This window comes from Eleginops maclovinus, chromosome 4, assembly GCF_036324505.1.
Source record: "Eleginops maclovinus isolate JMC-PN-2008 ecotype Puerto Natales chromosome 4, JC_Emac_rtc_rv5, whole genome shotgun sequence".
Taxonomy (NCBI): domain Eukaryota; kingdom Metazoa; phylum Chordata; class Actinopteri; order Perciformes; family Eleginopidae; genus Eleginops; species Eleginops maclovinus.
The window spans coordinates 11,213,678-11,237,210 of NC_086352.1; the positions used below are offsets into that span (position 1 = coordinate 11,213,678).

A 23,533-nucleotide genomic window follows, 5' to 3' on the forward strand; every position below is an offset into this window, starting at 1 on the left:
ATCCTTCTACGCTTTAGTATCGCTGAACATTTGATTCAGAGAGCTGAGAACACTATGGCTGTTTTGAAGTACATGTGCTGAGACTGATAGGACCGGGCTCTCAGTCTGCACGCATTAGCGACTGTGCCTCGCTAATGATCTCTACTTTTTGGAGCTTATCTGCTCTGTTGGGTACATAATGAAAGATGAGCACAGGGGGAAGCAGTCTGCCATCTGATGGGTGCTTACCTTGCAGCCATTTTAAAGAGTTCTCCGTCTTCAGAGCGGTTCCCTGACCCAAACTCTTGTAAATTACTGGCTCGTTCCCTTGGAAGTTGCTGACAGTACCGGTGTACAGTTCACCATCTGGAAAAGAAAAAAGGAAACGATCCCAAGATCTTAAATTAAGAACTTGATGTTGGTTTTAATTAAACATAATGAATTACAAAGAATTGGTGCGCTGGGGGCTTTCTCAACGGTAACAGATGAAGTCAGTTATAGCTTGGAGCAAAGTGAGAGCGGTCTAAGGGAGGAATTAGAGAAATAATTTCTTCCACTCATATGCAGCTCAATTATTCACTAATTGCTTGTCAAAGAACTTGAACACCATAGCCTGATGGTGTCCGGCTATTTATCTGAAGGACCAGCGCAGAAAAACAACATTAGCCGGCACTGAATGACTCATTACTGCTTCACAGTGGTAGTTAACATCAAAGTAGCTTAGCAAACAGCTGGTAATAATACCTTGTTCCTCGCACGATGATAGTTTGAAGTGACATGAATGTAGAGAAATGAGTGTGTGACGACATACCAACGATGATGGCAGTGGATTTGTACTCTGGATTAAAGGGGCAGCGGCTACGCCCGTCTTCCATCACGACCTCGCCCACTTCGTCTCTCTCCAGCGTGAACGTTGACGTGTTCTGGAGACAAGACACAAACAGCAAATGTCCCTCAGGCACAGTCCAATTAAATTCTACTTACAGTAAAAAGCTAGCTCCAGCTCTTTCTCTCCACTGCTTCATTACAATATACACAGCACACTGACTTTTAGGGACTTTACGTCACAAATATGTTATTTATATAGTAACAAGAGGGTATGGCCTATTCATCAAAGCTTTAGAGCTGATGTAATAAAAAAAAACATCATTAAGCTTCACCGTTTACTACGACTTTGAACACAGCTACTGTCATTTTTTGTGAACCAACAACACACAATCCATCCTGGTTCAATAAATGCTAACTCATGTGTGCTCAAATAAACTCCAAAAACTCCTCCTGCATAAAATCTGTAATGCTTCCAACCAGCTGTTGCAGGAATTTTACTAAGCCTTTTATTCTAAGCCTAAAAAACAGTTATTATATAATTTGTGACCCGTTTTTAAATATTTATGACATAAAATAGGACAAATAGAGTTTGGGCTGAGTGGAAAAGCAGATCATCATTAAAGGGAGGGATTTAAATTCAGTTAGCTTTAGTATTTTAATTTGTTGAGATTAAACAAATATATAATTACACTAACGTTATCCTAGGAAATAGGAAATAAAAGATATTGTTATTTACAACACAGAACATTATTTGAGGGGCCTGTGATTGGTTAATATAGATCACATAGTGTTTGTTCATGTGTATATGGCATTATATAGGTCATTTTTCAGCCTCTGAGGACAGCTGTATAATGTCTTCTTTGGCTCTGGGGAGCTTTAAGAAAGTCTGAATGTAACTTGCGTAATGTCAGGGTTTGGTTTTTTAACGGAGTGTGAGTAACAAACAGTGGGCAGGGAGTTTGAACTTGTTGCTTTTACCGGGTAGGGCAGGGAGAGTCGATTAAAACATGTCATCATGTTGCTTTATGTGTGGGTGACGTCTTAGTAATACTCTATTTGTCCGACCAACAGTCCCAAACCCAAAGACAACTTCGATGACATAAATAAAGAATAGCAGCACATTGAGAATCATGACATTTTACTATAAAAATGAATCTATTATCAAAATTGTTACTAATATTTCCCTTTGTTCGACTAATCAGCCAACAGGTTTAACACTGTTTTAGAGTTTAAAATCTAATACTATGTGTCATGTCTTCAATCGATGTTTAATCGATCTTTAAAACAAACCTGATGTGTCGATATGTACAAAAAAAGAGTGGGGATTTGGTATTCAACAGACCATCATTTATAAGACTTGTCTGTAAGATATTATCTTCAGCTAGGTTAAATGCATTTTTGCACACAATTAGGACAGTAGATATTGTTCCCCATCACTTAAATTGAAATTGCTTACAGAAGGTGTCTACTTACAGCCAGAATAGAGAGTAGGAACAATTACAGTGAGCAATAAAGCATTCAACGTCCATATGAGAAGGTGACTATTGCATTTACATAGAAAAGAGTATGTGTGCAATTTGCAGTAATAGCAATACCTTGTTCCATTAAATCAAATCAAATAGGACAATGTGGAGGGCCTCTGTTTCCTGGAAAATCTTCCCATGCTTAATCATTATGGAGTTGTTTTTATAGCCAGCGTTTGTTTTAAGACATGTCTGTCATCCGATTGTTTAATGTATCTTCTTGGCTTCAGTTCAGTGTCTTGTTACTCGGCCCGTAAAACCCTCCCGAGACTGTTTTGAGAAAAGCTATCAAAATAAAACATTTATTAATGTTAATATTATGAATCTGAGAGATTGCTGGCTGTGTCGGTTGATGTTGATACACACACACACACACACACACACACACACACACACGCGGTCTCCGTCAACATGACGCGTGTTCAACCAGACTAGCCGGGCTCAGATTGGCTTGGAATCTGAGTTCGGGGCATGAAGTCCAGCCAAGTGATCTCCAGTCTGAGACGTCCGGTGTTTGTCTTTCCCTCTGACGTCAAAGCGGAGAGTTTAAACCCCATTTTAAGAGCCGGGTTGTCACCAAGCTGGCTATCACTGAAATCAATGTCATCCTCCTGCTGCTCACCATCACTCCAGATGTACTCCTCTGCTAGATAAACATATCTTCTGCTTCCCTCTTGCTGGAAACCACACAGCCCGTGTACCCCCTGTTGACTTGTCTGGCTAAAGTGCCTCAGTAGCATTTGGTTACGCTCGGATAACCGCAAATCCAATACTGACACGGTGGATGAAAAGAGCTTGATTCAACCAGAACCCACAAACAATAAATCTAAATTCAGAAATGAGAGGAGAGAAATTGAAGGACTGATAACAGGGGGGAAATTAAATCCTGTAAATGAACAAAAGGTAGATTGAGAGGTTGTTACTTACAATGTAGGCGCAGATAGGGCTGAAGGCGTAAGTGCCACACACATAGAGATGAGTGCTGTTCAGCCGCAGGAGGATTTTGATGTAATTGAAGCAATCAGTCTGGATGGGGAACAAATGGACAGAGTGTGAGGTCCATGAGTCCACAAGATATTCTAAACATTTAATGTGTTTTTATTAGAGCCCCTTCAAACCTGAGCCTGAGATACTAAGTAAATCTATCAGAGCAAAAAGAAAACAACACAAATGCTTCAAAAACTGGAGAGAAATAGTTAGAAACATATTCTCTTTTCCTCACACGCTGTAGGGAAGACTTCACATGCAGTAGCCTGGTGGGCTTTTTCTCTGTTATACACAGACTAGAGTTGTATACTGCAGTATAAAGATTTCCAAGGTTTGTCGCCTAGGGATACAGCAGCTGGCATGACAACAAGGTAACAGGCAGACAGAGGGAAAGTAGCAGTGCACTGAAAAAGAGCAATTCCCCGGCGAGCATGCACACTTGATGAATCTATTTGTAACTGGTGGAAAGGTTTGTCGACACATAACTCAATGCTCATTTTATCTTCTCACGACTTCAGTGAAAGGATTCACACACAACTGCAAGAGGAGAACAAACACTCTGCATAAGGAGACCCGTGCTCTAGTTATTGTCATTATACAGCTATCTTCCCGAGGTGTTTCCATTATTGAGCATTTTTCTGGAGTAGTAAGAGATGCCTCTCACCTCCAGGTCCTTCCCTTTGAAGCTGCACTCCTCTCTTTTTCCAGCAGGAGTGCCCCACGTCAGCTGAAGATGAAAAAGTAGAAAACACTGAATAAGTAATGATAAAACACAAGGAGCCATGCTGTTTCTACCAAGGAGGATTGTTTCTCTAATATTAAATGTATACAGAGAACTTTTGTGAAGTAGAGAAATAAACAAAAATCACTTCTTATAATGCAAAAAATGACATATGAAGTCAAGGAAGCTGCTATTTAACTTAAATATTTACATGGCTAAGTTGAACATTCGTGACAATTTCTTCTTAGCGGAGTCAATCCAATAATTCTCGAGTCAATTAAATAACTTTCAATTCATATTGGGAGATAAGTCCTTTGTGTATTGAGTATGTGGTTGTGTAATAAGCAGGATTATGTCAAACGTTACACATTATCCCTTACGGCAGCGGTTTTCAAACTGTGGTGAGCTGAGGTACTGCAGGGGGGGGCGCTTGAAGCTTGGGAGGAAGTTGAAAACAAACATTGGTTGCTCTTTGTTATTTGCCAAGACAAGCACTTTTGTTCATGTTCTATCCATAAGAATAATAGCCTTCACAAAATAAATAGGTTCATAAAGTGGGAGATAGAGGTGATGACATATGTAGAGGGACTACAAACCAGATTTGAAAGACTAGCTCTCACCTCTGAGCTGTGCAGTAGCACATGAAATGCCATTTTAACCATGAGAGTAAATGATCTACCAGCCCACTTCATCATTGAAACTTTCCCTCACGATGTACTCACGTTCTTCTGCAGCTTGGCTTTACTGATGTCCGACAGGCTGAGGGCGAACAGCGCCTCCCTGGCTCCGACGTAGAGCATGTCGTCCTCCTGGCTGAGCAGCAGGGAGGTGTAATTGAAAACGCCGTCCACGGAGAATCTCTTGGCCGACCTCTCCTTTGCATCTGTAAACAGCAGGAAGAAACACACAGCGGAGATTATCATCACAAATCAGGACAGAACGGAGAGGAACAGACTGGTACAGAACATCTTCCGCTGCTTAAGAACAAGAACACACTAAAACAGGTCCCCCGTTACAACACTCACAAATCTGCTCACAATGTTAAGTTGTTTTTGCTTTCTGCACGGAGATAAGCAATTATTTCCATATCACAGTGCCAGAGATTTCAAATGCATGTTGGGGGGAAAACATTTTATTGCTGTTATGAAAAACAAAATACCTGACACATATCGTATAACCAGAGAAAATGCAATTCAAAAATAATTGAATCAGCTTAGTCTGGCCTATATTCATTTTAAAGCTAGAAGAAGAGCACCTTATTTAAATAAAGTACACATAATTAAAAACATCTACAGAAAAGTATACCATTTTGTCCATTGCCGTGATTTAAACACCAAAAGGAGACCATTGTATATTAATATGTTCGTCTATGGATCTGATGATGGATTAGCCATTTAATCATTGAAAACCCATTAGTCTCTTTGTAATAAGGCCACAAATGGATTAAAATGAATATATCAATGTAGAAAATAACAAGATATGCGCTAAAGTTGTGGCCTGTGTTGAATTTAGATTAAAAAAGGACTTACAAATAGTACTATAATACAAGTTTTACTACTATCAGTGCTCCAAGAAAATCATCTTCGAAGCCTCACAGAGCCACAGATCTCGCAAAAACAAGTGGACAAGACATCCCATTAAGTCCAACTGCAGCACAACACAAAGTGGTGAGCCTCAGTCAAACCCATTTGAATACAAAGGGGGAAACTCACTAAGCATGTTGTCATTTCCGCACCCCTCACTCCTGTCCTCTCCGTTTATCGCACAGCGGCAGCTACAGTAGCCCCATGAGAACCTGTCACACCAGTGAGCCACATTTACACTTTCCTGTGCAGGCCGGCTCGCTCTTTAAAGCGCTCAGACCTGGCAGCAGAGTAAAAAGCATCTTCCACTTAACACCAATCTAAATCTCCTTCATTCTGCTGCTCGCCAACCCTCTTCAAATGGATCCATTTAGCAGCGGGCCACGAGTCAAATCAGTAACCTTTTTCCCACGTCGCTCCCTTACCTTTAGCTTTAAATAGACATTCAATGTACACTTTTTATAGAGCATTTCTCTTGGATTCACTGCCATGTCAGGATCCTCTACAGTGGCTTCAGCAGCATGTTTTTTGTTTACAGCTCTTCACTGTAAAAGTGGAGTTTGGATTGATTTTGTAACAGGCAATAGCTCTGACAATTGGCCACTTTTCAGTTCAACTTAATGTGCTGAAATGAAACCAAAATAAAAGCAACAAAGTGTCCAGGAAGTAGCAGATTGTATTTTTGAAGACCTTGAAGCATTGAGATCCTGTTAGTGACCATGTGGATCAGGATGTTATCACTTGATATCCATCAACAAGACAACAATCTTTCAGAGGTCATCAAAGGCATCGGACATGTGCAATCAGATATTGGAGAGTCCGTTGCTTACAAACTTCTTATCCTTTGCAGTTTCTTTGACCATCTTTGTAAATGTTTATCTATTGCCTCTCATTCCTAGAAAATTAAACAGACTGGATGTACTCCCCAAGCCAAAACGTTGAGGGTCACAGACTCCATTTGCTTGTCCAAATAAGATTACTGGCTCGTATCTGGAGTCGTCAACACTAATATTTGCTGCTGTTAAACCATTTACAGCATTTTCCTCGTGTCAAACGAGCGCACTGCATTCAAATTGAGACACTTTTGAGTGTAAGAAAAAGTCACCAGTGGTACGTTTATCTCCAACACTCCAGGTGGTGCATAATGCAAATGGAGGCAGTACACTGCAATAAACATTTACAACCCACGACTTAAACTTTACAATATGCTCGCAAACAAATGGTTCTTATAGCGCTGCAGGCACTTTGGCACATGATTGTTTTCCCCTTATGGGAGTGAAAGCCAGCTGCATAGCCCCCTTCCTGTCCAAAATCAAATCTAAGGCCCTTTCCAGATCAACAGCCCTCATTCTGTTTAAAACGTTGTGACATCTGGAGTCAATGAAGAGAGGACATTAAAATCCAGGGAGTGGATACACAATTTAAAAAGACTTTCTATTGTCATGCAGGACAGGAAAACATACACACTTTCTTATGGGGGGAAGCTGGTTTTATTTCAAGGTAAATTAAGTCTGTTACAAATGCCCTAAATGCTCATAAAGAGAACTCTTCTCAGTCCCAGAGGACCCCGCCGATGGCAGACAAAGGAGAGCCATCCCTCCTCTCAACAGGGGGACATATCATAGCTCGACTGTCACGGCTCCCCTGAGTTTTAGCCATTCATCGGGACCAAAAACAGCCTTCCCTCCGCATATTAAAACTCTCTGACATAAATCACAGTGACATCCTCTTAGACAGACAATAGAATAACGAGCAGAGGAGAGCAAACTTATGAAACTTTTAGTCAGAGAGCCGTCTGGGGCTACTTAGCGGGAGGGTGTATGTGTGTGTGTGAGGGGATGGGAATTAAGGTTGGGGTATGGAGGGGGAGTTGTTGTATCCAGGAAGATTGGATTGAGATGTTGACCTATGAAAAAACATGCAGACAAGGGAAGAACATTTTATTTTTCAAAGAACTCTTTGACGGATTTCTCAATAAGAAGCAGAAGGTCAAGCCAGTAACACACTTGGGTTGTGTAAAGCTGCACGATTTTGAACAGAAACTCTTTATCTCTTTTCCGTCTTCCATGTTTTTTTGTGGAGAGTTTTAGCACTTCCAATGTAGTAGATCCGTTGTGTGTGTTTTGACATGCTTGCAGCAGAATGCCGGGCATCTGCAGGCCATTTCACAGCCAGGCACCAGGGCCATTCATCACTCACATGTTTAATCAGTTGGCTGTCACCAAAGCAGGGCCCTTAACCTCTGCTAACGCTCATCACATGAGACGTCAAAATGACTGCTTTATTGCCAGTGTTAACATGTTGAATTAGTTAGTCCAGCAGGTTCTTTTAAGTCCAACTGTGTATTTATCCCTCTTTGTGGCTTTAAAATTGTTAAAGCTGCAAAGAAATTGGTCCAAAGTGGAGCGCAGTGGCACAGATGAGAAGACTCGTTGTTGGAGGACAAATTTCCAGCTGGAGGAGAAACGCATGCATGCAACACTAACAGAACATTTAGAAAGGGGAATATCTTTTCTCTACTAGCTCATAAAATCCTCTCAGGATTTAATTAGGTGAAAATCATTTGTGGCAGTGCGTTCATTCATTCAGAAGTTCTTAACACAATTCAATTTGAGGTAAGACTGGCAGGATCAAATAGTATCACGGAGGATTTCAGTGAGCAAATGCTCTGTGATCAGACGAATGTTTGTAAGAGAATCAAATCAAATCTCTGCACACACAAGAAACAGATACACACTTGTTGAATTAAAATGGAGATACATCAAGACAAATCCATGCTTTTTCTTCCATATGTACAGTATATTATATTCACCACCTAAAGATGTTAATGCAACTCAAACAGGTGCATGGAGAGAAATTAGAATGAAATAGATTAGCATATAGCTGCCAAAAATCTACAAAGTTACACCTAAATTGGATATCTTGATTGGGGAGCTTTAGGGATTTAGTATCCAAACTTTGTTACATTTTGGACGGAGCAAGGCTAGTATTTATCCCCAACCTCCACCTGTTTCCAGTCTTAACGCTAAGCTAAGCTAACTGGTTGCAGCTCATGAGTTGTATACATTTTTCTCATCTAGATTTCCACAGAAAAAAGGATAAGCAAAAGCTCAGAATGTTGTACTATACCTTTAACAGAAGCTTAAAGACTTTGACACAAATATACGTCAATTGTAATGATATGAAACGAGAGCTCTTCAGGGAAAACACTCATGAATCATTAAAATAATTCATGACACATTAATAAAACTCTCTCCAAATAGCACCATTTTTTGACTTAAAGATTAAAATAGCTAACTCCTTCAGTGACCGGACCTCCAAAATAGCACAGAGACATCAATTAAGATTTCCTGTGAATCGCTTCATTCACATCACAGTGTTCAGTGTGTGCTTGCTCCCCATTGAGGTAACTAAGATATCATCACAGGGTGCCAGCCTGCAGACGTGAAGTGTCTCTGAGAAATAAAATACATGCCCGCACTTTGGCAGGCGTCATATTTCAGAGGAAACTGAGCAGCATCATCCTATTTTTCTAAAGTTGAGTAGTACTCCAACGGCGGGGCGATTGATTGGCTGCCTGGTAGGTATACAGTTCGCCTGCCAAGACACTCCTGAAAGCCCCGACTGTAAACATGCCCCAGATTTACTCAAGCAGCATGAGCCAAGTCACAAGGCAAGGGAGCAACAGGGACAAAGGGGTTTGCTTGCAGTCAAGCAGAGAAAACCCAAAGGAGAAGAGAGTCGAGCTGATATTCATCGCACACCAAGCTCTGCTTATCTTACATTCACGACACACATTTATCCAAATAGGAAAAAAACAAAACACTATCCACCTCTGCCCTCTGCAAGCCGAAGCGACACAACAGCGCACAGCTTCAAGGCTCTCTGTTTGACGTGATTTGACAATAGAGCTGATAGCGGCGCAGGAGCTCCTGACAGGAGTCGCCTCAAGGTCATCGCAGTACTGATCCTCGTGATATTTGGGCAGACTGATGGTTTTTCAATCGCCGGTGACTACTGGCAAAAGGAGCTGCTATAGTATGCAAGCCAAGTCAGCAGAGAAACACTGTTTGTCTGCAGTTAGAGGACACACCCCTGATGAGCAGACAAACTGGGTTAGAGGAGTTGGGGTTAACTTTGAATAGTTCCTTTCCTTCCTAAAAAAGGACACTAAACCCTCAATGTATCACAGGTTAGTGAGTTGTTGTAGTTTGGTAGAAAATGTCCTACCTACAACAAGGAGTATTTTAAAGGACAGGTTCATGATGTCTGGAAAGAGACACGGCTGTTAAGATAGTGAATCTGCTGCCAATATTTCTTTCTGTGCCGTTTTAATCACCAAAAGCAAGTAACATCTACTTCCATTATATTTAAGCAAAGGCAGACATCTCTACAGCCAATATCTCCAACACACGGCTATTCAAGCCAAAACAAATCAGATTTTTTTCAAATGTTCTAGAAAAACAAGAGGAAAAATATGTATTTTTGATTTAGGGGTGAACCGTTACTTTAACTTCTGTTATTCAAGCCTCTTATTGAACTTTCAAAAAAGCTATAATTTTGGCTACATGAGTAGATTATTGTACATTTGAAAGAGTAAACATGCAAAGAATATTACAGAGTGTACACATCTATGAAACTTCAAAGATGTGGAGAAAGCAGAGCAGAGAACATCGCACTTTACTGGACTGTAAATAAAAGCTGACAGCCCAGAATCAGTCTGAGAGAGAGTGTGCTGTATCTGTAGAGCCAGGCAATAAGGCTCACAGATGTGTTGTTTGTCATCACCGGGAATGATGATGCGGCTGTGCTGCGATTTTGTGTGTACTCTATATGCTGTGTACTAGGTTTGTACTTGGGTGTGAGTGTGTTCCCATCGTGCTGAGAGGCAGCTGCACCTTGCAGATAATAACCAGACCCTGACAGTGTGTAAGTCCAGTGTTTGCTGTGTGGAGAGGATTATGCAGCAAAAAGGTGTAAATGGTGCCACATGTGCAGGCTCAAAATCAGGGCCATGAAATGACCGAATATTTCATGGTAATGTGTGCTGTACAACCCTGGAAAAACCTGGGAAAAAAAACCCTACCCTCTGAAGAAAGGGTGTACAGAGGATGATGTTGGTCTATTAAATGCTGCATACCTCTAAAAGCAAAGAACAATGAGCGCTGACATAATGCCCTGCTCTACAATTATTGGCTCTTAAGTGTCATCCTGATGCACTCTGGATTGGCAGGCACCCACCCAACGCTCAGAACAGCGGAGCGATGGCGCACAGTGGTATATCACGGCTGAGAGCTCAGAAAATCCTGGCTATTAGCTTGGTGAGACAGCGAGAGACACTCACTATGTGGTTATTCAAACACAAGCTGAAACACAGAGAGGGAGACTGAGTTGTTATAATTTTCTCACACCAAATAGACATGCCTGTGCTTGTCATGTGTGGGATGCTTCTTCAACCTCTCGTTCTCTCCATCCTCCCACTACCCTCTCCCTAAAGACAGTGGATGTCACAGGATTATGATAGAGAGAGATTTTGAAAATGCATTTTCTGACTCTTAGAAAGTATAAAAAAAACATGAATTTAACATTTCTTAACACTATAAATATCAATAGAGGTAAAGTGTTAATAGGGTTTAGGTTAGAAATCCATCCCATGAACGTAAACCCTTTTTTCTAAGTCATTCAATACCTCTATATTGTTTTCATTGTTGGTGGCAGGGCCAGCCTTTCCCACATTGGATTCAAATTGCAATCACACGGATGAGGGATTCATAGGAAATGCATGTGCGTAATCCAGGATTGGTATTTGCATCACTGACATGACAAAGCTGTATTAAGTTACTGCTAAACTCAACATATCCTACACAGTGTTTTTATTGTGAAGCAACTGCAGGAGAGCCACGCATTTCCCTGACTACGATGATTTGTCGGAAACTGTATAAGGGGGTTGTGTTTCTGTCAGTAGCTGCAGAGTGTTTGCTCCTGCATTAACCAAATCTAACACATTGTCTCATTTAAGGAGCGTTTGGGAAGCTTATGATATTTTTAACATCCTAATCGGCCTCTTACTACTTCAAGGGTTTTCTTTATCTTGTTGCTTACATGCTTACACACACAAACACAGACAAAAAAACTCAAGACAGCTTTGCTTGATGAACAACATGATATGACTCAGCCAAGAAGAATTTAAGAAAAAGTAAAATTCTGTTGGTGCTGCAAACACTCCCATCCAGCTGGCCTGCACATGCCTGCGAACCACTCTGCTGTTTTCTAGTTTGCACAAATGTCAATTTTTAAGGCACCGCTTGAGCTGTGAGCAGTTTACCAAGTGCACTCACTCTGGACCTGCATGTGTTGGAGGCCTTTAAGTGCTACCAGAGCATGCAGACACATCCCACTATCCTGTGTGTGTGTGTGTGTGTGTGTGTGTGTGTGTGTGTGTGTGTGTGTGTGTGTGTGGAGAGACCGTTGATGAGAAGAGCAGGCAGGAGTCTCCTGCTCTCCACTCCTCTACCTTGAAGTTAAGTAATAAAGTGTAGAAATGGTCAAGCATATTTGTTACACACACGCACACGCACACACACACACACACACACACACACACACACACACACACACACACACACACACACACACACACACACACACACACACACACACACACACACACACACACACACACACACACACACACACACACACACACACACACACACACACACACACACACACACATTCTGTTGTATCTGTTTCCTGTAGTCGTGCCGATATCAGAAGCCTGGTGGGATCCGGACCTTCACACCTGCACAGATTTTGTCTCTCAGGGGTCATTCTGCTCTCACACAGTTTGAAAACAATTCAACTGTATCCCTGCAACAGGTGTCTTTCATATCGATAAGGGCAACGCTCCCTGTCAGGAATATATTATTGCTACACCTGCATGCATTGTGAACTGTACAGTTATAACTGAACAAGTCAAATAAAAAAGGAAGTCATTTAAATGAAGAAAATCTGACGGGTAGGATTTCAATAAACTGGGACAGTGTAACAGGATCCTTCAGCTGGGTCTATATAACCTACAGTATATTCAGCCGGGCCTCACAGGGACACGTACCTCTCTCTCTCTCTTTTTACATACAGCCACAAGTAGGAATAAGAGGCATGTGGAGTGCATTAACATACTGGAACTGAATCAGGAAAGTTCTGACTTTTAATGAAAGATACACGAGACGACTGCTTTTAACCATTTAGGTTCTGCCTCAACTCAAACCTGAAGTGTTTCCTGAGCACAGGATTATTTTTAAAGGGTATTGGCGTGTCTAAGGGTGTCATATATTGGCAATAGCAATACAATATTTTGTTCTCTTTTGATCCAAATTCGTTTTATAAACAATTGTCATATAGTAACATTTTACGTTGTGTGACTTGTCGAGAAAGCTTTACAGCCAGCAGCACAGAATCCCTATATAAATCATACAGTATGCTTTATCTCACCATGAAAAGTTAAATGGTAAAAAGGGGAGTTTTTGTGTGTAAAATGACAATCAGTGATGCAGAGGTGAGTGATAAAGCAAACCAGTCTTGCAAAAAATCTATACTGCACCAGAGCAATCCAAAAAACACCTAATGACTCTTTTAACCTCACATTCCTCTCTGTCTATCCTAATTAACGGTACACTGTTACTCCTCGCTGCTCGCCATTGTCTTCAAATGAAATGCTTCTGATGGAAATCTGCGAAGACTGAACTTTTCTGTACATTCCCTGGAGCGTGCAAGTGATGAAGCCATTAAAGCTTCTGAAACAGATGGAATTGATGTGTTGTAATTATGCTCCATTGTTGCGCCTGTTATGGCATTACATGCGGGCACTTGTGAGTGCCACCTCTGCTGGAAGCCACAGGCCGCCTTTCTTTCAGGATCAGTGGGCGTGTCCTCTGCAGGGTTTTAGGTGGGCATCGGAGCATGTCACGAGCATTTTGACTGAACCCCCCCTCTCGCTACCCCTCCTCTGTTTCTGTAAACCCACACACTGCCAAGGTCACCGGATTAGCATGCATGAGAGAAGGCGCACAATATTCTCCAAACATGAACCAAACGTAAACGAGAAAGGACACAGGGTCCACGGAGCATACTCAGCATGCTGGGTAGCTATGCCTAAAACAGGGGCAGGTGGGGTTTTTCTTTACTAGCATCCCGTAATAAAGTACTGAGACTTCTTCTCTGGATATTTCCTTTGTTATACATTCAGTACATAACATACCATGTTTATAGAAAAGTGACTGACGGGACGGCTATTGTAATCCTGTAGGTTTGAAATCATGCTGATGTGAGCTTTTCTCTTCCAGTTAACCATATAAATTATTATACAACTGTTCATTAAATATGATTGAAATCAGAGCAAATAAGGAACCTCAGGGATTATCAATTGTTCCAAATCCCCCCGTTTTGAGGGAAGAAAAAAGGGCATGCAGCGAATAAAGGATATTCAAAAGGTTATCTATAACCCGCATTACACAAAGACACCTGATCAGAGGAATACATAAAATAGGATTTACTGATTACTAATTTAATTGGAATCCCCCAGTCAGAGCTGGTTGATGTGGCCAGGGAAAGGAAAGTTTGGGGCTCTCTGCTGGTGCTGTTACCTCCGCGACCCTGACAGAAAAGCGGGAGAAGATGGATGGATGGATGGATGGATTACTAATTTATCAGAGGAAATCTAAACAACACTGGGGTATGTTGATTATTAAGGGAATACTTAAAGGAAAACGCTCTCATGTCTGTATGGGAAATCTAAATCTTAGTCTTAATGCAAAGCTAAGCTGCTGTCTGTGGTCTCATATTTAACAAACAGACTTCAGAGCGGTATCCATCATCTCTTCTTAATTTTGGCAAAAAAGCAAATAATCATATTTCCCAAAATGTCAAACCGTTGATTTAAGAGGAAGCAGAAACAGAGAGACACACAATACACTTCATGTGTTAAAGAAAAAAAAAGAAATCAAGGAGGCTGCCGAACGCCCAACCAGCTCATTAATGTAAACTGTTCTTATTAAGTGCAGAGCTTGAATTTCTCCCTCTTGTTCCAAGGGAAAGAAAAAGAAAAGAGGACAAATAAATCATATCTAGAGTAAGACAGTAAAATCCTGCCTGAAAAGTTTTTGATAACCAACAGCGATACATGCCGCATGCCTAACCGATGCTTGCTGCTTTAAGTCCCATGATCCTTTGTGCCGTCTCTGCACAAGAGCCATAATGAAAAACAGACAAGGCTCTCCCACTGCAGCAACCACAAAAACCTCCACTCACTACACATGAGGGATTAGCCTGCTCATTAGGAGAGAAGGAAGGAGCAGGAGGAGAGGGAAGGAGGACAAAAGAATAAGGACGCCTTTCCAGGAAAAGGGCCATGTTGAGGCAAGGGTCCTCTCGAGAGAAAACAGCCAGGTCGTCCTTTTCTTACAGACTATACAAACCAGGCTGGATGTTTAAAACAGTGACCTGCTTTACATTGAATTGAGGCTGGTTTTATATTCGAAACGTTAAGCATGTCAGTGATTCTGCAGACCCGGTTTATGCAAAGCTGTACCCTTACTGAATAGGTGACAATCAGCGTCAGTGGCGTTTAAATACGATTTTTTTTACCTTGTTTTCAGCTGAGAAAGCAAGTCTCTCACTACCACTTATCCTCTCCAGTTGAGAGAATCTCGATCACCAACTGATGCCGTCAAAATATATGAAATTTAGATTATGACTGCTGAGTGGAGCAAAGCAAAGCATTGGAAAAAAGAAACATCAGTGGTTTGCAAAACACTCAGTTGCAAGGAACCAGCCTTGGGCCAATTTAATCCATTTAGCTCTTTGAGAGACAAGTTAAAAGGCTCAAGTATTTGAAAGGTTGTTTTTGGGTATGAGTGATGCCAATTTAAGATGTGTATTACTGCATGATGTCTCACTGAGTTAGCTGAGGAGGGGAAAAAAACATGCATCAGATTGTTGTTTTCAGTGGGAGGAACTTCAAATTCAGACAGGTAGTGTTTACAGGAGCTGACGCACGCCTTCATCCATATAAACCTGTACTTTGGTTGCTGCTGGATTGGCACATTCGCTTGTATGAGCTGTGTAGCAAACACAAAGTCGAGACAGGATAAAAATACATTGTAGGAGCAACGGAACTCATTTAAAAATCAATTTGTGAACTGTCCTTTTCTAAAAGCTGCAATGAAGGATGGTAAAAAAATAGGTGTTAAGCGGTCCCAGTCAATTTTCCACTGTGAGCCGCATCCAAACCTTTTTCTTTTCCCCCTCATTTGTCATAAGCTCTCCTAATGCATCAATCAATTATGAAAAAAGCTGTTAGCTGAGCAAACAGAGAAAACAGCACAATGTTTTATCTTATAAAAGCCTAATCCACAGTCATAATAAAAGGAGTGCTGCAGTGAGTAATTACATCCAATGATGAAATCAGGTGCAAAAACAGGTCTTCCAGTCAATCAGTGGAGGTGCCAGGAGAGACATTAGGTTTGTATTTGTGGGATAAGTTGTTGCATATAGTTGTCCAATACCAAATAGTTCAATTGCAAACATTTTGGAAAAATAAATGCTTTTGAAAGCATGAAGGCATTTCAATAATACCTATAGGGCCCCAAATTGTTTCCTTCACCCAGGCCATGCATATTTCACCCCAATAAAGTGTCACGGCTCGGGGTAAAAAAACAAACACACAGTGAATTCCATGCAAAGTGACAGCTACTGTAATATTTAAAGACACCTTCAGGGTAAGAACTTATAATTGCGTTGTAAGTTTGTTGCTTCTTCAAGTTGACACGTGTATGTGAGCCCGCAGGCATTTGTGGTCAGAGGGTGCTTCAGTGCACATTTGTTGAAGCTGTGTTTGTTGTCTTGGCCTAAATGTTGTTATTTATGTGGAGTGACAGATTGTTAAATTTCAACACCCCAAGATAATGCTGCACAAATAAGGCTACTTATTTTTACCAGCAAGCTTATAAGGCTAACATTAGCTTCAAGAGTTGGCTGGAAGTGCACATTTAGCTGACTTGTGTGTAAAGGAGGATCCCAACCCATTGATTATCCAGGTCGAAGACATGGAAGTATAGAAACAGACTTTTTGTGTTACAGTGTGGAACTTATTTCTTGTATATTAAACAGAACTGGGAGTTCAGAACGGTATTTTAAACAAGCTAGCTCGTTAGCTGGAAATGCTAAGTGTAAATCTTACAAGAGAGCAGATTAACCCAAACCTAATTGCATTCCCCAACATTTTTGCTCTAATATATATGTATTTTTTTAAATGATAAATAAAGAAACCTTCATCCAAGCTAAATAAAAAGCATGAATCTTTCTACTTCTCAACGAAATTCTCTTGACAAACCTACAATCCCTAAAAGCTAAAAATGGGATTTTTTTCAGGGAATATGCTTTTCAATAATAAAAAAATATACAATTATTATTTCAACTTACTGTAGGAGAAACTGATGCGCGGTGTGACGTCGTCCTCAGTGGCCATCAGCGATTGGAGGCAGCTAGCTAGTAGCATCGCAGCAGCCAGGAGACAGTGGACAGTCGCAGCTAATGTCCACATGGTTGCCTGATCCTCTCAAACAGACATACACAGATGCAGTTTGTTTTAAGATTCCTTAGAACTCATTAAGCTCCTCTTGACTCCACAGAGCTTTATTTTCTCACTCCCATCTTCCTGCAGGCTGAGGGGGAGGAAGCGTGTCCTTGACTTGATTCTTGTACTCCCAGTTGCCCTTAAACACAGTTAGTAGACTCTTAGCACAGAGATGAGGAATCCTTTCTGGATTAGATCCTGCTTGTTGTCATCTACTCATAGTGCTCTCCGACGGATCAGCACTAAGCTCCGACCAGTGGCCATTTAGTAAAAGTCATTTTGGATCTGCGGAGAGAAGAGAGAGAGGTTGTTTCTTTATGTATGATCCAAGAACATGTAAAAACATGAAATAGAGCTCGAGTAACAGATCCATATCCAACTTCTGACGCTATAACCTACAAATGCACAAGAACTGATACTGCTGGCTGAGCTTCATTCTGTGGGATGGTTTGAATTTTACTGCAAAACAAATCAAGAACACAAAAGTTAAGGATTTTATCAAAGGTTTGATCTCTGTCCTTCGACTTCAATATTCAACTTTGGCACACTGATGACTTCATCTACAGCCTTGATGACAAAAACAAATATTTAGTCTTACACTGTTTACTCTTTAACCAAACTGCCAAAGAAAACGTAACTACAGAGATAATTCAGAACACCAGCCGGCCAATTCGAACACACGCATCATGTGGTAACCAAACAGGCTTTGACAAACTTTCAAAACTACGTGAACGTCCAACTTGCACAGCAGCCCATGAAAATTTTCTGTGAGATAAAACACATGTCAGAATCCTTTTTAATCCCTGTATTTAATTACTCTGTCATCAACAATCATGAGAGAGATCCCTAAGAAGATAATATGGCGGCTTGGCTCTAATTGTGTGGCTATGTGGGGAAATAAATGAAAGAACAGTGACTCCCAAGACATCTTTGTAATTTGTCTCAAAGAGGCACAATGAACACATCTGCTCTCTGACTTTTATTGGCCTCAATGTGAGTGTGCAGATAAGGTCCCGGTTATGTAGATGTATGCTCGGATTTGATTTTATTAAGTAGGGGATTTGCTTTCTTGGAAAACACTTGAAAAAGGTACGACTCCCATCTCATTGAATCACTCTTTGCTAAAAACACAGGACATAAGCTGCATTGCTCCATAATAAAAATAAACTGGAGAATTGTGTTTTGGTAAAGTTCTTAAACCGGCAGTGACACTTTTTGGCCACATGAAGAAAGCACAAACCAACTGTCAAAATATGGGTATATATGGTATGGGGAACTGGTTAGTGAACAGTTATTTATCAACACATGCTGGCGATACGAAGAGACATTAACATTTATTTGGAGTCATGTTTACGGCCACAATTTGTGCTCCATTTCTGGTCCTTAGAGAAATGTTCAAAGCCGCATATTTGGCAAGATGTAAGTCAGTAAACACAGCACAGCCTGTTCCTGTGATAGTACTCAACTACTCCTTATTGCCCGACAGCGCAGGATGTCTCCCCTGAGCTCCCATATAGGTGCTGACGTTTAGAAAGTAAACACCAGAGAGCACATGATGGCTCTGGTTGAGAGCTTGCATCACTGCAACAACTCCCACAGGACCTCATTCAAATATTTACGGTAGCTAATAAATCCAAGACTAAAAAGGGGGCTCAGTTAGTGGCCCCAGGTTGTCTGCTCAGACAATGCCCTGCTGGGAAACACCATTTCTGCACTACATGGTCATACAACAACAAAATGCTGAGTCACAAATTTACAACTCTGTCTCCCCACTACATTCCACGGCAAAGACTACAAACTGTCTCCATCTCCACAGATTGTATTTCACTACCAAGCTGTCCTTGTTGCATAATGACTGGGTAACTGGAATTGTTGTAGGTAGATGCAGGGTCATCTGTTTCACCTTTGAAATGGCGAAACAGAGTAGACTAGTTTGACTGACTTTTCCCTTTATCTCTGCATCTGTGCCTTATTGTCACAACCTTGTCCACCCCCTGGGTCTCAGCCAGCTGACCAATGTGTCCGTGTCAATCTTCCCTTCCCGACAAGCCTGCTTTGGTTCATGCTGCTACTCTTGCTGAGTGGGAGGCTGAAACACCCGTTGATGATCGTGTAACATCTCCTTCCTTCTCGGCTGTTCAGTTTTACGCCTGCTGAGACTGCAACAACAAGCACGGCAGCCCAGCGTGTGTCACACCCCCCAGGTCTCCACGTTCCCAGGGCTTATCCTTCTGCAACTGTAGAGGTTTTTTTTATGTTTAATCAAAAGATAGAGGGGTGCTTTTAGGGGGCTTTGCTAGCACTCTGATACATTAGGACATTTAATGGCTAATTCTGTGGGACAGTATTGCATGCATAAATATCTCAACACTGCATTGAACTTTCAGTGCCCCAGTGATGGTGGTCGCCATGCACACAGTCATATTGTCTGGACAAGAGGCTATAAATGGTCACTATGGTCACCCGATAACAAATGAGATGTGGATAAGTTCACAGAAAGTGTTAAGGCCTTAAATGACCCTTCACTTGCCATAAGAGCAAACACAGTCAATCCTATGGAATATTCTGTAATATATTTTCTTATACTAGTCAACATAACACTTCAATAAATGTAATCGTTAAACCGTAAATATATTCATTCGATTGCAAAAAGTACATTGACTCAAGTCTTTCTATTGCAAAATGACATTGAGGTTTATATATCTTTCTTATGGTAACATTTTAAAACCAGTGATTGTCAACTTGTTGGTGTTTGTTTGATGATGAAAAGTAAAAACACCACAGAAACAAAACAATTTCAGCAAACTGCACTGACTAAGAGTAGCATTTTCTAGTTGGGTTGTATTCTGTACAATGGTAAACAAATATAACGCTTGTTGTTTTATTCTAAAGACTCGAACAAATGGCAAACGTATAATATTGATATGGTCCGAATTGTAAGAAAAATATATTGCCATTTTAAATATTCTATCAAAATAAGATCTGATCATTATGAAAAGGAGTGTGAAGTAACTGTTACAAACCAAATCAACCTTTTTTTCATACAACATCCTATACTTGCACACGTCTCTCAGGTGCCTCCTCACATAGTACTTTCAAGCAAACAAAAACGTTGGCGTACTCAGTCATACGACTTATGTCAATACAAAGAGGCCCCTGAAGCACTAAAGTATCTGGGGAATCCAAAATACAGGATGAGTCATGGGATTTGAAGCCCGCAATGTTCGTATAACTGAGGCCAGCACCTGAAAGCACAAGATGGATGTTCCTCAACCCCAGAGACAGATCTGAGGCTTAGCAAGGGCATAAACTGCTGTAATGACGCACTTATCCCGTTTTCTTTACTTTTCCCCCTGAATACCATGTACCAAGTGCATACATTTTTGTGAAATTAATCATGAAGTGTGCTAATCCATCCTGAAGAATAACGAAGAATAGATCTGAAGAGAAAGTATGAAATATTACTAAGCATTAAATCATAATTTGACAGCAAGAAACCGACTGAAGAAAGTGATCTTGTGAGAAGCAAATATATAGGATAAGAGCTCCATTCATCTGGAGCTGTAACGGTTCAGATGACCTACTACACACAGTGCCACAGGACCCATCTGCTTGTCTAGGAGAGGGTCTGCAGCAACTTGTATCATTGAAGGGTGAATCTGGTGCCATATTGCTTAAGGCTACAGATTCATTAACCTTTCGAACCTCCCTCGAGGCTCCCTATTAATACCTGCATCTGTTTAGTGAGAGAGACGTGACAGACACATTGGACCATACACACGGCCAGGTCAAGGCAAGTTCACTGTATAGGGAGCAGCATGAATGCTGACAATTTGGCTAGCTTTGTGTAAACGATGGGGCTTTATGATCCTCAACCAGCTACCAATAACTCATCCCTGCAAAGTGACTTGTCTCTCATTTGGTCTTTGGCACAGATTGAGGCACTTATGGAGATAATCAGCAGCAGGACCTTGTGATGAGAGCTCCATCACAGAGCTCGACATGAGGCTAGATAAGGGCCGACGTCCAATCCATTAACAATATCATGAGTACATCTAAATCCAACGTGAAGAACTTTAAAAGCTTATTTAATTGAGTAACTGCAATCATATTTGAAACTTCTGTGTGTTTGCCAAGTTTAAGGGTGACTTTGAAAGACTGCAACTGAAAATATATCCCTAACTGCCCCCAACCAATTTATAAAAAGAAAACACCGGGTTTGTTTTTGTAGGGTCTCATATTTGTCCTTGTCTGAGTTGATTTTTCTTCCACGTCTGACCCTAAAAACAACATGGGTGTAGGTTACTATTCAGGAAGATTTATGGAGCCATTATGTGAAGCAGAAAAGACCTCAGTAGGTGACTGACGAGGCAGAGACTCCTTGCTGTGCCGGCCATTATAACTCTCACTTATAGCAGGCTGCTCAGCTGAGTGCGCAGCGCATGATTGGTTTGAATTCAAACAAGGGGATGGCAGGGGGGGAAGGTAAACCATTTTATCTCAAAAGATCAATGTTTACAATGTTTAGCTATTAAATGGCGCTTAGATGCTTGTTCATTTTAGAAAAAGGCTAAAAAGCAATTATCGTTTATGTTAAGTATAGTTATAATAGAACAACTTTAGCTTGTTAATGTCCCTCTCCTTTCACTTCAGTTCCATTCTAGTGCTGAATTTGTATTGAGGCACTACACAGATGTTATGAGTTATTACATACAACTCTGCTGAACTTTACAAATTAGTAGTTAGTTACTAATTACATTACTTTTGTTAACTAGCAGAGACGAGTTTGGATGTACTCAACAAGCTAATCATCAACACCTTAGCTAGCTAGAAGTCAAGTCAGTTCCCACATGAGTGACAGCCACATCTCCACAAACACGGTACTAAAAGTGGGTTCACATGTGGATAGCATAAGCAAGAAACCAGGGATGACAAAACATGCAATTGAATAACTTTCCTCCTCTTATTGGAGATGCTAACCAACTTCTTATACCTTCAGCCCTGGTGCCAAGCTAGCTAGCTAACTGTAGCGCAACCTGGGCTGGTCTCTCCACTGAATGAATAGAAAATGAATGACGCCTTGCGTGTATATCTGTACTCTGTACGTATAAGACAATTTATACAATATTTACAACCAAAACAGGTGCTCAACTTTTTGAATCCTTAACCTCTTGAAGGACTCCTTAGTCAGGGGTTGAACGTTGTATTTTACACCGTCTATAAAATACAGCGCTGTACAGTACTTTGTGTCAAAATGGGTAGGTCTACAGAATTACCTCTCATCCAGTCCACAAGAAAATGGGACAGGGGGGAATAAAAAGGAAGGGTTCAGTTGAGCAGACTGCTCCCAGCACCCAAAAAAGCAGACTCCTAAATAAATCACGACAGGGTTATAAATAAAATGTAAAACCTTCAGTATGTCTATACTGGTGCTAAAATGGACCATTGCTTTCTTAGGAATGTACAGTGGCTTACAGGTAATACGTCTATCAGAAACAAATCTCCAGGATATCCTCTCACAGAGGCCTTCCAGGAGTTTTAATATGGACAGCATCAGCATAACAAGCCAAACACAATACAGGCCTAACATAAACATCTTTCCAGCCAGTTCTGTTTTTAAAGCACATCCATATAAAGCAGGAAATTAATTACTGAAAGTAAGTATTTTATAAAAGGACCTTAATGGTTTAATGTGAGGAAAAGCAGCCTGACTTCACACACACACACACACACACACACACACACACACACACACACACACACACACACACACACACACACACACACACACACACACACACACACACACACACACACACACACACACACACACACACACACACACACACACACACACACACACACACACACACACACACACACACACACACACAAAATGTTTCTTATATTGTTTCTCCAATATCATTTCTACCCCGCAGGTATAACCAACCGAGAACTCTATGTCAGTACACAACTGAAGACACTTTAACCAGGGATAAAATAAAAAGCTTTATGCACGTTCCAACATTTACCTCTATAATATGGGACAGATGTGCACCAAGGATTCAGGATCATGATGCCTGAAGGCAAACTGCCTGTGAAAAGAGGCAAATTTGTACAAATGGCACTAAAAAAACCAGATCTGATTGCTGTGATATAATAGCAAGCCGCTGATAATATATACATTGCAACATGGTACATCAATTTGGAATTTTTCCAATTTTGGCAATATGTAGGTTGCAATAATGATGAATCCAGATATCTATAAAATATCTAT

The 23,533-nt window shown here is 40.9% G+C and overlaps 1 protein-coding gene across 2 annotated transcripts in view; it reads right to left on the reverse strand.

The window, feature by feature from the left end:
• Window positions 1-23,533, reverse strand: part of sema4bb (sema domain, immunoglobulin domain (Ig), transmembrane domain (TM) and short cytoplasmic domain, (semaphorin) 4Bb) — a 51,988-nt gene that overhangs the window by 13,568 nt on the left and 14,887 nt on the right. For both annotated transcript variants that reach the window (XM_063881968.1, XM_063881967.1), the window contains exons 2-7: window positions 17,103-17,541; window positions 4,761-4,921; window positions 3,982-4,044; window positions 3,258-3,356; window positions 791-902; window positions 229-345 (exon numbers count right to left, since the gene is read on the reverse strand). In XM_063881968.1, coding sequence (XP_063738038.1) covers window positions 229-345; window positions 791-902; window positions 3,258-3,356; window positions 3,982-4,044; window positions 4,761-4,921; window positions 17,103-17,223 — 673 coding nt within the window. In that variant the 5' untranslated portion in view covers window positions 17,224-17,541. The remainder of the gene's footprint in view (window positions 1-228; window positions 346-790; window positions 903-3,257; window positions 3,357-3,981; window positions 4,045-4,760; window positions 4,922-17,102; window positions 17,542-23,533) is intronic.